The sequence below is a fragment of the Rutilus rutilus genome (assembly GCF_951802725.1).
Source record: "Rutilus rutilus genome assembly, chromosome: 4".
NCBI lineage: Eukaryota > Metazoa > Chordata > Actinopteri > Cypriniformes > Leuciscidae > Rutilus > Rutilus rutilus.
The window spans coordinates 28,216,112-28,232,396 of record NC_140212.1 but is presented as its reverse complement, the minus strand read 5'-3'; the positions used below and the strand labels follow the sequence as shown (position 1 = coordinate 28,232,396).

Here is a 16,285-nt window from a genome sequence, read left to right as displayed (position 1 = left end):
GCTCATCAGTTTGGAACTTTGTCAAGAAGGGGTTGAAAGTTCTTGCAATTGCCAGAAAAAACTGGAGTTTTGCAATAATGAAAGGATCCTTTTGTGCAGCTACTATGGTGTCATATGAAGCTGTGCAGGGGACTGGAACCTTCTTTTTCTCTGCAGCATCCTCATACGTCTTCAGCACTGGCCAAACTTCAACTGCCCTTTCCGCCACAGGAACGTTTTCCACCCATCTATGGCCACAAAATGGTATGGGAAAGCAGGAGGACCCCGTCAGGCTAGTGAAATCTTCTCTCCTGGCAGGAACATTATGAAAGAGGAAGTGCGTGGCTCGCAGAAGTTTTTCCAACTGCCACATAGTAAAGCCTGCCTTTAAAGCATTGTGGACGGTGTGAAGTCCACAGCTTCCAACAGTGACAACCTGGGCACCTCCATAGAGCTCTGCATGTTCTTTCTGGAGTAGATCCACCAACTTGAAATTCACATTGGGGCCATCCATTCCAACTGATAGCAGTTGCCTCATATTCAATTGTGTAACACATTCCTCTGAATCGACACCAGGAGGAACTCTGTTATAAGTTATCATTCAGACACAGTAAAATAGATCTCAACATTCACAAAGGTTGGTTAAGGAGAAGCATTACTGCATACACATTTGATTTCAATTAATAATTGGTAATTCAGCAATTCAATTATTTAGTGTTTTTTTCCAACAACAAAACCTGAGCCAAATATAACATTTCTATAACTGTGATAAGTTGTTGAAGTTAACAAAATACTAAAAACATAATTTTCTTGTACCTTGGAGCTATACCCCACAGGTCAATAAATGCAGGTGGGCCTACAGGTTTCATTCAAGTAACTGCAGGACTTTGGCCAATTTTATTATTTTGTGTAACCAACAGTAAATTAGCCAACATCATCCTATAATATACAAAATCTTTGTGAATAAATAACTCTTCAAATGAGTGATCACAGGATACCGCGTAAGTAGGGCTATATAAAAAAGAACTTACCTTTATGTGATGCAACAAATCTTTGGCCCGTCCATGTCCCAAAAACTGAGATCCAAAGTATCTGGATTGGACACGGTCATCCTCCCAGTATCGAACATGGATGTCAAGCTGTTTTTTCTTTGACGCCTGATTGAGGCTCTTATCAAACATCAACACGAATGGCCCAGCCTTGTTGATGCCATCAACAAGCTGTTTTTTGAAGAACGATGCTAATCCAAATCTGATGATGTACATAAGTTGAGACGGAGGCGAAAGATCTTTGATTATGTGCCCAGATATGCTAAAGCCCATATTTAAACGAACTAACGCGAACGCAGATAGAATTTCAATCAGAATAGGACACCTGATAGTCTGAAAAAATAATACCTAATTTGGAAAAAATAAGTGGAGTGGTCTTCACTCTGAGACCACATTTAACACTTTTAATGGCCTTAAATTTGACAATTTTGATTTATCACTTTTTAATACTTTTTAAAACCCCGCGGACACCCTGTCTGAAAACGAGGTGTGTTCAGGCGCGTTATTGGTGCGTTGCTATTTTGAGAAAAAAAAAAAAAAATTTTTTTCATTTTTTTATTTAAAGGGTGCATTATTAATATGTGCCTATAGGTGGGTCCACAACGTGCGTACAATCAGCTTATTACACACAAAGGGATGCACAGCAGCACACATACATGCCAAATATTAAAAATAAAAGGATTACAATGTAAAAGATTATTATTGTGTTCATAAAGATATGGTGGCTTGATAATCCGGCTTGTCCTGTAGATGGTCTGCTTTAACCTCGCGCATGAGCAGATCCGTTTGCGCTCTGGAGAAGCATTCAGTTTTTCCGCTTGCAAATTCTGCCATGCAAATAGCAAATCCGCCATGGCGCGAACACAACTGACTTTTAAAGGGAATGGGAGATTATGCCAAAAACACACTCATTACTCATTAAGAGAATAGGGACAACCCTTTTATACCATGCACCAACCATTTTTCCCGTCGTTAAACTAGCAAAAGTGGATTCGGACACGGCCTAAGACCATGCGCTTAGATCGTTAAAACATGGCCCAATGTGTCTGGATATTGAGGACTACTTTCCAAATGCTCAGTGCTGGGTTCATCCAGACACAACTCTCGTGAGATCCGTTCAACAACACATAAAACACTTTGAGAAACTACACAATAGTGATTCTCCACATAGGAACAAATAACATCACAAGTGAAGAGTCTGCATTGACTGTCGTCCAGCGAATGAAAACTCTCATAGCAAGAATCTCACGGATCAATCCACACATTCTGTTCTCTTTAGGTGTGTGTGAACACAAATGTAAAATCATGATAACTGAGGCTGTCACCTTTTGTCTGTGATGCTCTTTCATCTTGGCTTCATCACTCTTGTCTCCTCTCCACCAATAAGCTGATGTGTGTGATGGGCGCAATATGGCTGCCGTCGCATCATCCAGGTGGTACTGCACATTTGTGGTGGTTGAGGAGATTCACACCTTCTATATGTAAAGTGCTTTGAGTACCCCCCCAAAACGCTATATAAATGTAATTAATTAAATAATGAATTATAAAACTCCCATGTTTCACTGCTTTAGTCAGACTTGATGACTGCAGCACAAAAGTACGATCTCAATAATGAATCCTGCAGAAGATTCACTGAGTCTCTGATCTTCACTTCACTGAGTTTCCTACTGCTGTAACTGGATATTGTAAGTATTTTATCATTGTTTCTAGTGAACTGGTTATTTAATCTTCTGGAAACTGAACACCATTCACTCTTAATAAGGGTAGATGAGGAGTAACAACTGAATATGCAATATCATATTTTCTGAAAATTGAAGAAACTGAACAGGATTTAATCAGACATTATTCCTTTATAATGCAAAAAATATTTTAAACAAAATTGCACATATAAAATAACATTATCAATAAGATCAAAGAAAGACCATATGTCAATTTCCATACAATCCTTATAGAAGACAGATTTGTTACTTTTCAGTATGGTCATTTTAATAAAGGAAATCTGGGGAAATGTTCACCAAATTTCAACCATTTTATTTTAAGTGTTCCTTAAGGACAAAATCAGATTTACCATCACTGTAATCCTTTGCAGTCATGAACCTTTAATGTAATGCACTTTAATCAAATAAAGTTAAAATTCGATTATATTTATTGCCTTTATATTCTGTGGAGAAATTAAGAGGAATAATGTGGATATATTTTGATACAGTTTTAGTTAATAAATTAAATAATTAGATTTCCTTGAAACCACATATTTAATTTTGATCCATAAATTCTTAATGAGTTTAAAATATTTAAAAGTTCTTTCCCAGCCTTTGTTAAATGATGAACAACATACTTGAATTTATCTATGATTGAGAATATCACAAATTGCATTTGTTTATAATTGCATTTCACACTTGCTTACATTTAGAAGCTTTTGAAAATTTGTCAAAGTTTTGGGAATCTGTGATTCAACCTTAAATGAATAATTTATCTTATAATTTAAATACATTTTCTTAATGTGAATTTCTATTCTTTTTAGCGTGTGAAAAGGACTTTTATTTTGGTGTGGATGTGTGACGTCATACGGTTGCGTCTGTGATTCGGCTGAAGAAAGGTTTGTGTTTTTAACCATTTATAGTGTTTAAAATCAGTTAACCGTACAGACAGTTTCATAGAGAGCTGTGGAATGTATTATTACTGAATGTAGCAGTGTAATAATGTCATAAATAACACTAATGAACGTTTTGTGAGTAAAGTGCATCCATGCATTTGTAACAGAAAAGGTGCGTCTCATTTCTTCTATCAACTATTTGGCAGCAAATTATTATTATTATTGATCGAATCGCGGCGCGCTGACGATGCTTGTCAAAACAGTGTAAGCTAAATGTAAAACAAACGTGTAATGACAACTTTAACAAGCCAACTGCAAATGTTGTTGAATCTATTAAATAGAATATACAGATCGTTCAAAAACATTAAAACAAATTTAAAGTGTATGTAAAACTTGTGTTCTTTTATTTGTCGTGCTAGTTTGTTGTTGTTGTTGTTGTTTGGCTAATCATTAACTTCCACTCTGACTGACTCTCTTACTGAACTAGAGCTGACTGAGACACACAGAGATGTAGTTTGAATGTATTTTTCTTTCTGTTAATTATTCTCATCTTAATCATAACAGTGTCCAAGCACACAGAAAAACTCCTGGTGAAGCGACTGAGATCCACGTGACACAATTATTATAAAGATGGCATTTATTAAAGAGGAGAGTGAAGACATGAAGATTGAAGAAACGTTTAGTGTGAAACAAGAAGATACTGAGGAACAAACAGGTTTGTATCATTCTCAAAGCTTATCCTTATTAAAATGTCCAGCTCTACAGAAATGAATATTTTTTTGAAGAATATAATATGAGTGTCTTAATTAAAGGCACAATATGTAACTTTTTTGCTTTAAAAATAGCAAAAATCACTATATCCAAGGTTTTTTTTTTTTTTTTTTTTTGTACTTGCATTATCCCGACTGTTTCCAACAACTTTCAAACCAGGATAAATTTTAAATTTAATTTGAAGACACGTCCCGTTTCTTTATTTCCGTTTTGTCGCCGTCAGTGGCGTCATATCCGCGTTGTCCCTGGTTTCCGCTCGTACTGCCATAGCAACCAGAGCCCTCTGATAGTAACCAAGGCGACAGACGTGGACAACTGTGTAGTTCGCAATGTCTATTTGCACGCTGTTGTTGTTTCGTTCAAACATTATGGACCATGGCAAGCAGATAATAAACTGACCTGTGAGTAGTAATTCTGCACTTGCGTGTAGTTCGGTAGAATGAAATGTCCATATTCCTTTTATATCCGCGGGACTCGCGTCGCGTGTGGACCTGATAGCTGTCTCTTAGCAATCCCGAACTGCTTCATATCACAGTCATGATAAAAACATCGATGTATTCACTCATCCATAAACATTATTAGATCGGTCGGCTTGACGTTGACGACAAGATCCATAATTCTTAGCAAATGTTGCGTCATCAAACTACGCCTTTGTTATTGTAAAGAGGTTAGCGACCCCTAGCGGCGAAAAAATTACATACTGTACGTTTAAAGCGGGGCTCAGTAACTTCGGGATTTCTTCGCTGTATTCTCGCTTTTTGCTCGCAGGTTTCTCTCTAGAGCTCCCCCCACAGCTTCGGAATAGATATTTGACAACACTGTTGTAAAAACTCGTTGGCGATTCTCAGACACCAGAGGCTAATAGATCAACGACATCAAAGCAGATGGGACATTCTTTAAAACGTTTTCTTCATTCGGGTTCGAACAGCGTGAGGGAGCGCAATAATGACAGCATTTTAGCAGATTTCTTTTGGCCGTAAAGCAATTGTTTACATCGCGAGACCTGATATCACGCGAGACTTCCTGACGCGGCGGCCCGCCGGTTCAAAGTTGCAAGTGCGGGTTTTCCGCTCACGGGCACCAGGGGGGTGCGAAACGACCACCATTCAACCCGAAATAAGTAATATAACCATTCCAATGACTCCGAAGCTGTTCAGTTAAGGTAAAAAAGTTACTTAGTTCACCTTTAAAGTGGTTTTATTTGACATGGAGCTAGGGGTGGGGGCGATATGGCAAAAATATATCATGATTTTTTTTTCAGGAAAATCACAATTCAGATTTTATCACAATTCTTTTTCATGTTGGTTTTTTTGCAAGTGACTGGGCATTACAGCCAAACTAATGTTAAAACAAAGCCTTACAATGTAACGAAATAAAAAATAATGGCAGACATTTAAGCCAAAGTGCCAAAGATAAAAACCTTTGTCATTATTTTCTTTGTTATTAAAAAAATAAGAACAAAGATCCACATTACATACACAACATAATATAAAAAACGAAATAAACAGTGCTTTATTTTTTCAGCTACAGTAGGTGTATTGAACGGTTGCATTCAATAAAGAAATTACATGAACAAATATAAAAATAAAACCACTATTCATTGATTCTTATCAAAGCTACTGTATTAAAGTTCTCAGTCAAGAGCAGTGAGTGATTTTCTCTTTGTGTTTTGTTGTTTTATTAACATTAAAGGGATAGCTCCCCCTCAAATGAAAATTGTCATCATTTACTCTCTCAAGTAGGGCTGAACGATATTCTGTTTTAACATCGACATCGCGATGTGCGAATGAGCGATAGTCACATCGCCGGAACATGCGATGTGAAGGGTAACGTTAGTAGCACCCATAGTGTATTAAGAGAACGGTAGCACACAGTAAACACGAGTTTGTTGTATGGCTTTTTGCTGGGGTGACATACGCGTTCCGCGTGCCTGCAAAGTGATTGGTTCGCTGTACCGCAGCTCACCGCGCTCACTGCTCACAGCCAACATTCACTGGCAATCCTATAGCTAAAAATGCGCGACGAAGAGGATCTGCCGCAAAAAAGTCAAAATCAGCTATTTTGGACTAGTCTATTTCGTCTACAAAACGGAGGATGTTGACCAAAAAGAGGTAGGCTACTTTTCTGGAGTGTTATAAAGTTGGTGGATGGTTGTCTTTTTTTAAAAAGTCGTTTATTTTTCGAGTTCGCAATGTTATGTGACATTACGGACGCGACCGTTATGAAAGCAGCACTAAAAGACTGCTTTAAAACTTTCACAGAGACCTCAAACAGAAAGCACAAAGCCTTTCTTTAAAACGAATTTCGTTTTGTATTAATTGTATCTTAATTTTAATCAGTATTTCATTATCCAATTTCCTGGATTTAATAAATTAAAATTAAATATAGCAGCCAGCGCCTGAACTGGAGATTAAGCTATCATCCATGAACCGAAACTCAGCATAAAAGGTAGCCTACTCGCCTCACACACCTAAAAATAATAATAATAATAATAAAAAATAGAAATATAACTATTATCTACAGAAATCTCTACTTTTAAACAGAACCATTAAATTTTTTTTTTTTTAATTAATCTGTATGAAAAGTGCATTTCTCCCGATCACTGCTGTGAAGATCGCGAGTCAGTATTGTCAACTTCATCTTTACAGAAAACACTTGTTTATTAATAAACAATTAAAATGTCTCATTGTAATATTTTACATATTATTAATCATTACTTTTGCTGGTTCTAGGTGCCGTTTACATGAACGCGTCACTGAATCAGCACAGAAAACATCATTTTTCGGGTCCTAGAACCTGAAGAACGTTAGGTCCTGTGTAGAACGTTCACCGAATTCTGAGAGAAATATGTTTCTGGAATAAAATATTAAGTGGCCTTTTTGTTACTTGTAATGAAGCTTGCTTATTAGTGAAATTATTAATAACATGGAATGGTAATTATTGACTTTAGCCTGGATTGATGGCTCGCAATATCGCGATATATATCGTTGGGAGAAAAATATCGCAATGTAATTTTTTTCCAATATCGTGCAGCCCTACTCTCAAGTAGTTTTAAACCCGAATAAGTTTCTTTTTTCTGTTGAAAATAAAAGTTATTTTGAAGAATGTGGCTACCCAATAACCATAGTATAACCAATAACCATAGTATATTTTTCCTACTATGGAAGTCAACAGGGACCAGCAACTGTTTGGTTACCCACATTCTTCAAAATATCTTCTTTTTGTGTGTGTGTGTTCAGCACAAGAAAGAAATGAATGCAGGTTTGTTACAACATTAGAGTGAGTAAATAATGACAGAATTTAAATTTTTGGGTGAACTATCCCTTTAGGGACAAGCGCAGGGGTGTAGCAACCGGGGGGGACACGTCCCCCGCACTTTTAGAAACAGGTGATTCTGTCCCCCGCATTTTTTTTGACCCAGCGCCAATATTTCCGCCCGTGTTCTCTTATTTGTTACTTAGACTTGAGTGAACTAACATTCAGCCAATCACAGCACGAATCATCTCTTCAATCATCGCGTGTCTGCCATGAGCTTCAAATCTCTTGTTGCTCTTGCGAATTTTCGTTCGTTTAGTCACTTTGCTGTTTGGCCGTCTGGGGTTAAATGCACCCCAGAAAAAAGCAGAGGACGATTACATCCTTTTTTCAAACACACACTGTAAGTATGTGTTACAGTATGTCGCGATGACATGAATCACGCGTAAATTTTCCTTGTTATGATTTAACCTACTGTAACGCAGTAAGACGTGTAAGACAACAAAACCCGTATGGACCTCGTCACGTCGCGCCGGATTGTGCAGAGTGTGTGTTAAATGCTCTCCTACTTGTCGCTTTGGACAAAAGCGTCTGTTAAAGGGGAACATGGGAACTCTAGCCATTTCTTCGCTGATTTTCCCTTTTGTTGTTGCACGTTTTCTCAACGATCTCCCCCTACAGCTGTGGGCTGTATATTTCACAACACTGTAGTAAAAAAAATCTCACTTGCGGCACCCTCCTCCCCCTCTCTACCGCTGCTCATGTGCATTACTGCTCGTGTTATTATGGGAGCCGGCCAACTTTATCGTGTGGAGCTATGTCTACCGAGGTAATACATCATACACATTATCATATGGCGTGTGTGTTTATGTTGAATTGCCGTAAAGCAGTTTGTGTTTCTCGCTCGTTCTCGCTTCTCACGGGACTTCCTATTTCCAACTTAACGGGACGTTAGTCCCCACTTTGCAAGGTTGGTTTTACGCTGGGGGGTGCGGGGAAAGTCACCATTCTCACCAGAACATGTTATTTAACCATCCAAATGATTTCTAAACGGATTTATTAAGGTGAAATAGTTGCCAAATTCCCCATTAAATGAGACATAACAGATTATTCCCAGCAGGCACACAACATCATAAGACGTTGATATTTGGTTAAATTTCGGTTGCGACGTCGGGTGACCAAAATTCAATGGAAATTGAAATTTCCAAATTCAACATCTAATGTCAATGTTAAATTGATGTCTAATACCAGTCATCTGACGTTGAGATTTTGTTGTTTTTGCGTAACCAAAATCCAACGTTAAGTCAACGTCAAGTTGAATTTATTATTATGAACATCACCTTTGGGTCACATCACCATACAGCTTTTGTCCCCCCCCCCCCACACACTTTTATAATGGCTGCTACGCCCATGCACAAGCGGCAGCATGTTACTATTAGGCCACTGTCACTTTAAGACTGGCACGCAACTAATATACACGCATATGACACACACGAACCCGAATTTATCTCAAATGTTTGCTTTCACTTTAGACATAACCAACTGTGTTTATGTAAATCTTGTGAGCATTTGCCAGTATTAGTGCATTAAGATAGTAACCAGTAACCAGGCGCTGTTAGACAGGTCAATGTGCTTTGGGTGTACGTGCTCAGAAAAGCGCATGTTAGAACAGCGCATCAGCACAAGAATGAAATGTTTAGCCAGCAAGGCTTTAAAGTACATTTAAATGATTAACTTTTGTGAATTGTAGTGTCCCATGAGTGCAACTCTACCTCTGCGTTAGCATGTGATGTGAATGTACGTCGAGTTGTACAGTATGGTGAGACGGAGGCGCCAGAACTGCAACTGATGGAATGCACCGTAGCACGATACTACGATATTGTATAATATACGAAAATCGTGATATCGCACACCCCTACATGGAGCAGGTTGCCTCATGTCGACAAACATATTGAGATCACATGACGAGACAAATACTAATGCTGCCATCAATAGAGTGGTTCCCTCGACAAAAAAAAAAGAAGCATTTTTCCATAGGGTTATTGGCAACATACAAGCTCTGTGATCAACAAAACTTTATGATACTTGCACATTTAGACATTGCTGTCTGATCCAATATAGTTGATCCAATATGACCAGTGTGTTTCTGCCCTGCTTTTTTACCATCCTTTTATAAAAAAATAAATAATAATAATTACATACCACAGTGTGAACATTGCATTTCAACATTGTTTGCAACAATCAAATGATCAATTATGCTATCAATCTGTGCGCGCACTTTAGGTCTGAACCCAGGCAGTGCATTGAATCCTATTTTGAGGCTTATTGCACTTAACTCCTTTTAAAATCCTGCGCTTTATTTTCTCATGCATGCATCCAATAAACTGAATCCATCATGCGCTGCATGTATATATATTACTCCCTGCAGGGAGTGAAGCAGAGCTCTGCACACACGTCCTGCTGTCACTCATCGACACATATCAAGAAATATGGCTCTGTTTAGAATGCTGTCATTCTTGAAGTACTAATAAAATGTGCAATCGTAACATTCTTAAAAGCAGCGTATTGCCATGTCATGCATTGCTGTTTGAGCTGCACAAGTTAAAGCAGAAGAATGAATGAACACTGAAGCGCTTTGATAGAGGATTAATTAACTCACATCCTGTATGAGGTTAATTAAATAGATGGACAACATAATCACAACTTTATACGAAAGCACCGTTTGCACTTGCACTGTATTTTCTACTTTATCAAGTGTTTGATAAATTTTGGAATTTAAGCAAATGCATCATATGTGAGTTATTTTGATATACAGTACAACAACATATTAAAGTCACACGATATGGCTCTATATCAGCACGTTTGTGATTACCTGCGCTACTCAGCCTTCTTGTGTGATTTTGCCCATATATTAGTAATATTACAATATTCAATAATAATAAATAGTTGTTTGATATCAAATCAGTAAAAAAAAAATTGTAGACACACATTACAGTTTTAAAGCAGCTTTACAGGTAGTATTATTATCCACATAGATGCAGGCTCGCAAATGTGATTATCAGAGGAACGATTGCTGTCAACACCACAAGGTTATTAGCTGGTACTATATACTTGTAGGAATTAATTGAGGTGCAGTTCCAGTCCTGAAAGCCAGCGTCAAAACCTTAAATTGAATTCTGGCTCCAACTGGGAGCCAGTAGGGTGAGATCAGGAGGGGAGTGATGTGGGTTCTCTTTGGCTGATTGAAGACCAGATGTGCTGCTGTGTTCTGGATCATCTGCATCTGCAGAGGCTTAGTCACACTGGCTGGAAGGCTTACCAGTAAAGCACTGCAATAGTCCAGTCTTTAAATGACAAGAGCTTGAATGATGAGCTGTGCCTTGATTAGAGTGGTGCAGGTATGACATCACTTTGTAGGCCAAAACGCAGAAGCGAGTTAGCATTTTAGCACTTCCGGTTCTATCATCCCAAAAGTCAATGGGGTTTTTAAATGGGATTTTGGTTAAATGGCTGAAATAAGGTATGTAGTGTACATAAGCTCAAGTCACTTTCACGTTTTATTCTACGGCATAAAATACATCAGAATTAAAACTAAATTAAAACAGAATTAAAAATAAATTAAATCAGTTACGTGTCTTGAAAAATGCGGTTGCTAACAAGTGGTAAATGGGACTAACAGAGGCTGTCGAGGAGATTAAACATCATCACGCTGAAAAGGTAAGCTCAGTCCGCTTTTACGGCCTCATTATGCTTATAATTGTGCTCTTATGAACTATTCTAACTCAAACATTCTGAGAAAATGTTTTTAGATAAAAACTGAAAGAGTTGTCGGAAGTTTAGTGATAGTGACGTTGAAGTTGTGGGACTGTGGTGTAGTTCGTTTATAGCCCACCTTTAGCTTTTTACTTCTGGCGACTGCATTTAGGCTTCAAAATTGATCAAAGTTGTGTTCATCTGTGAAAATTATCTTGATGGACATAATAACGTGTAAGTATCATAAAGTTTTGTTGATCACAGAGCTTGTTTTTTGCGATAATCCAAAAGCCTATGGAAAAATTTTAGGGAATTTGTCGAGGGAACCAGTGTGATATTAACTGTCAGTTGGCCTACAAAGTAACATCATACCTGCACCACTCTATTCTGGCAGGAAGGGTCTGATTTTCCTGATGTTGTAAAACACAGGATCTGGGGTCTCATTTATAAAGCGTGCATACGCACAAAACGGGGCTGGAAACTTACGTACGCCAGTTCCCACGCAAAGGTTGTGATCTATAAAAAACAAACTTGACGGGATAATGTGCGCACCTTTAAGCAAACTTTGAGCCGTGCGTACGCACATTCTGGAGACAAAGGGAATTGGCGACACCGATAGTGAGCTGGAGTTAAGTGTCTTTTTGGTCACTTTTAGACAGAAAATCTAAAGAAAATTAAACATATACAGAAAGATAATATAAATATAATTTCACTCACCAAGCCTGTCACTTGAAGCAAATATCCATCCCTTCTTAAATGTCCGCGCCAGCGAGCGCGTTGGGCCGTTTAGTGAAACTGACGCAAATAACAGTTTAAATAAATAAAATAATGATTTAAACTATGTTTTACTTCTGATATAAACATTTAGATTAAATATGCCATTCAAATTAATGGAGTTAAACACTTAAACATGAAATCATTACTGAGAAGTTACAACATTTTTTATATTCAATCAATAGAAATATTTGTTGTGGATGCAATGTTTTTTTAACACTTTTCCTGTGGCGTGCTGTTTTAATGTTTTAACCACAGAGATAATTGCTTATCATGATAATACCAGATTGTCTGAGAAAATAGTTTCGTGCAAATAATGCCCAAGGCCTATCTGTTTCCATTAAAAATATAAATCAATTAAAAATACAATTCGGCCAGTGGAAAAGAGTGAGAAAAACTTTCTCTGAAATGTATTTTACACTATTTGATTTATGTGTTCAAAAACAAGGCAAGGATAGGCAACTACATGATTTTTATTAATGTAATGTGTATTGTACCGTTAAACGTTATCACGTGGATGAATAATTATATGCAAATGATATGCAGATGAGGATCTGCATAGTAAAACTAGGCATTGTAAGCTCCATATATGGTTATTTCGGGGTGGAGACGCATGTGCGCACAATCTTCCGCTTACTGGGATTTATAAAGTGAATTCTGCGCAGGTTCTGGCGTACGAACGGTTTTATAAGTCTGAATATTTTTTTGCGTACGCCTTTTTTGGCTTTCAGGCGCACGTACACTTTTAGTAAGGTTCCTACGCACAGTTTTATAAATGAGACCCCTGGTGGTTTACCATGTCAACAGCAGCAGACAGGTCCAATTAGTATAAGGACAGATGATTTGGAGTTGGCTTTTGCAAGCCCGAAGAGTTTCATCTATGGTCTTTCTGACACAAAAGGATTCAACTGCTTTAGTGTTGAAAATGGAATTTTCAAGGAAATGGGATTACCTGAGCCTCCCTAAATGTGGTGGGAAATTTGACTGTAATATGGATTATGTTAATGATAAGAGTCAGAGCAGTTAGTAATGTCAGTGAAACTTTGGAGAACTTGTTTTCTGTGAGGGGAGAAAAGGAAGAGAAGAGTGGAATGAGAGTGGGTGATGGTTGGCTGTGGGTAAAGTGATGGTTGCCACATTATTGGTGAATTAGCTGGCAAAGTCATCAGCAGTCAGAGAAGAGGTGGAGGGGGGCAGAATAGAGAGGAGAATGTTGTGAATATTTTCTGCTTGTCTGAGGTGCTGCTGAATTGGAATTCAGAATTTGGAGTGAGTGTTTTGCTTTTAGGTTCAGTCGATTGGGGAATTGTAACTCCAGCGATGTTTGGACCAACATGATGGGTCATTCAGAAGTTATAACAAACATTTGCTGCTTCTTCTCTGACAAAAATGTTGTTATCTTTTAATAAATCATTACATGGAATTACTGTGTGATGAGTTTTTGTTCTGATGGTTGAGCAGGGAGTTTGGTCTCTTTTCTTTTCCCTTTAAAGTTATTGCATTTTAACCCTAGAAGATGTAGTAAATGGGAGATTGAGATGAGTCTAAAATTAATCAGCTCTCCTGGGTCAAACTTTTTTAAGGGTTTAACTGCCAGCTTGAAAGTTTTGGGGATTTGTCCTGAAGAAAGTGAAAAGTTAGTAATATTGAGAAGGGGTTGTCAGAATACATGTAACATATTTCAGGAGCTTAATGGGTATATGATCTAGTTATATGTTGGTTTTGATGCTTTACATGTCTAAATGTCTATGTCTGTGTCTTTGTGCCATTAAACCAGGATTAACTTGGGTCTTTTTCACCTTAGACATGATGGCACTGAAAGAAGACAGTCAAAAACTGAAGAAAAATGAAGAAAAATATAAATATGAGGATCATCATGATTTCATAACTGGAGTAAAATCTTTTTGTTTTGATAAACATGGGAAACTTAAAGTTCACATGACAATTCACAATGGAGAAAAACCTTACACATGCCCACAGTGTGGAAAGAGTTTTAATCTAAAAGGACACTTTGAAGAACACATGAGAATTCATACTGGAGAGAGCCCTTACACCTGTCAACATTGTGGAAACAAATTTACTCAAAAAGGAAGCCTTAATAGGCACGTGAGAATTCACACTGGAGAGAAGCCTTACACCTGCCAACAGTGTGGAAAGAGTTTCAGTCAACATGGAAACCTTGCAGACCACATGAAAGTTCACTCTGGAGTGAAGCCTTACACCTGCCAACAGTGTGGAAAAAGTTTCAATCGAAAAGGAAACCTTAATTGCCACATGAGAATTCACACTAAAAAGAGCCTTTTCACCTGCCAACAGTGTGGAATGAGTTTCACTGTAAAAGGAAGCCTTAACAGCCACATGAAAATTCACACTGGAGAAAAGCCTTACACATGCCTTCAATGTGGAAAGAGTTTTGATCAACATGAAAACCTTAAAGTCCACATGATGAGAGTTCACTCTGAAGAGAAGCTTTACACATGCCCTCAGTGTGAAAAGAGTTTCAGTCAAAAAGGACACTTTGAAGTCCACATGAGAGCTCACTCTGAAGAGAAGCTTTACACATGCCCTCAGTGTGAAAAAAGTTTCAATCAAAAAGGACACTTTGAAGACCACATAAGAATTCACACTGGAGAGAGGCCTTTCACCTGCCAACAATGTGGGAAAGGTTTCAACCGCAAAGGAATCCTTAATAGGCACATGAGAATTCACACTGGAGAGAAGCCGTTTATATGTGGGCACTGTGGAATGTGTTTCCAATATAAAGTAACCCTAAAGTACCACATGAGGATTCACTTATGAGAGAACTGTTTTTTACTGTTTTATATTTCATCCGTGTGAAAGGAGTTTCACTGTGGAAAGGTGAACAAAGGAACAGAAACAAAGGAAACCTTGAGACTTTTTGCCTGCCCTTAAGGCCCTGATATAACCGTGACCTTTTTTTCTTTGTTGTAAAAAGAAGTTCAAATACCTGAGTAACAGACTTTGCTAACACCCGTTTAGATGACTATATAAATATGGGATGCACATTTTCCTTTCAATAACAAAATAAACATTGTGAAGCAGTTGTGAAGGCATCTTATTATAGATCTGTGATATGTTTGCACCAACTCTGCAATTTGGCCCTCTGGTCAAGTCAGATCACACTTATTTAAATAACACTTTAAACAATAGTTTGCTTTAAAGCAAGCAGTTTTACATATTAACTCCTTAACAGACACCCCACATTTTGGCAAGTGGGGCATAAATGACATACCCAAAATAAAAAGGTTGCTGCTAATAAGTCAGTCTGAATAGACACAAAAACAACATATATTTAGAAAGCCAACACTTGAGAGTTTACAGTTCAAGACTCAGACTTGTCATATAAAAACAAAAATAAAAAAATATTAAATGTTATTTAAAAAATTATTTAAATGTATACAACTATTATTTGAATGTAGTATAACAATTTATAACCACATCTAAAGTGAAGCCACAAGTGTGGTCATGCTTCATTTCAAATCTGAGGATGATATCTTTAAAACTATGCATTCTGTGAATAATTTCATAAGATCATGTTGTGAGTTTTTAGAGAAGGCTGATAAAATGCTAATAAAATATGTTATTGCCCTGTGAACACCCGTTTGCAGTCTATGACTAATGTCTGGTGAGGAGAACTGCTCCATTCATGCTCTATTGTTGTCAATCGACAAACCTTTCACACCTCTACCCGGCAGGGGCGGCGCTAGGGCTGGGCTAAGAGGGCTTAAGCCCCGAATGTTTTTAGGAAAGCCCCGAATATTTTGTTGCCTTGTCTTTCTCATAGAGCAAAACAATTAATCAGAAAAACAAATGTGAATAAGATTACAGCAGCTGCGATTACCTAATCATGAAAAGTGTATATTACAGTTTTATTAATATTTTTCCCTTTGCATTAAAGGTACTTGCGACGTGCTTTTGCAGCGTTGAGCATTGTAGCCAATCACAGACATGTCTGTTGAACGCATCAGCCAATCAGAGGCGTTTAAATGAGTCGCTGTGCTGAAGATGTGTTTTGCGCAAGCTCACCAAGTTCTACACTTTCGTAAAAATACACTTTCATTATTATTGCCAAAAAACTTAAGATGCAAAT

General features: G+C 37.7%; 1 protein-coding gene across 2 annotated transcripts; it reads left to right on the top strand.

The window, feature by feature from the left end:
• The first annotated feature begins 3,570 nt into the window (after positions 1–3,570).
• Positions 3,571–15,780, top strand: LOC311289408 (uncharacterized protein). Of its 2 annotated transcripts, none has more exons than XM_084407409.1 (3): positions 3,571–3,624; positions 4,186–4,336; positions 13,979–15,780. In XM_084407409.1, the coding sequence occupies exons 2-3, from the start codon at positions 4,252–4,254 to the stop codon at positions 14,971–14,973; spliced, it is 1,080 nt and encodes a 359-aa protein (XP_084263535.1). In that variant the 5' UTR covers positions 3,571–3,624; positions 4,186–4,251; the 3' UTR covers positions 14,974–15,780. The 2 variants fall into 2 exon arrangements, with proteins under 2 accessions (XP_084263535.1, XP_084263536.1); XM_084407410.1 differs by having other exon boundaries at positions 3,619–3,793.
• The last annotated feature ends 505 nt before the right edge of the window (positions 15,781–16,285 follow it).

Coding starts and splice junctions, on each gene's coding strand:
- LOC311289408 (XM_084407409.1), top strand. CDS start 4,252: ATGGCATTTATTAAAGAGGAGAGTGAAGACATGAAGATTGAAGAAACG. Junction 4,337..13,978: donor AGATACTGAGGAACAAACAG/GTTTGTATCATT, acceptor TTTTCACCTTAG/ACATGATGGCACTGAAAGAA.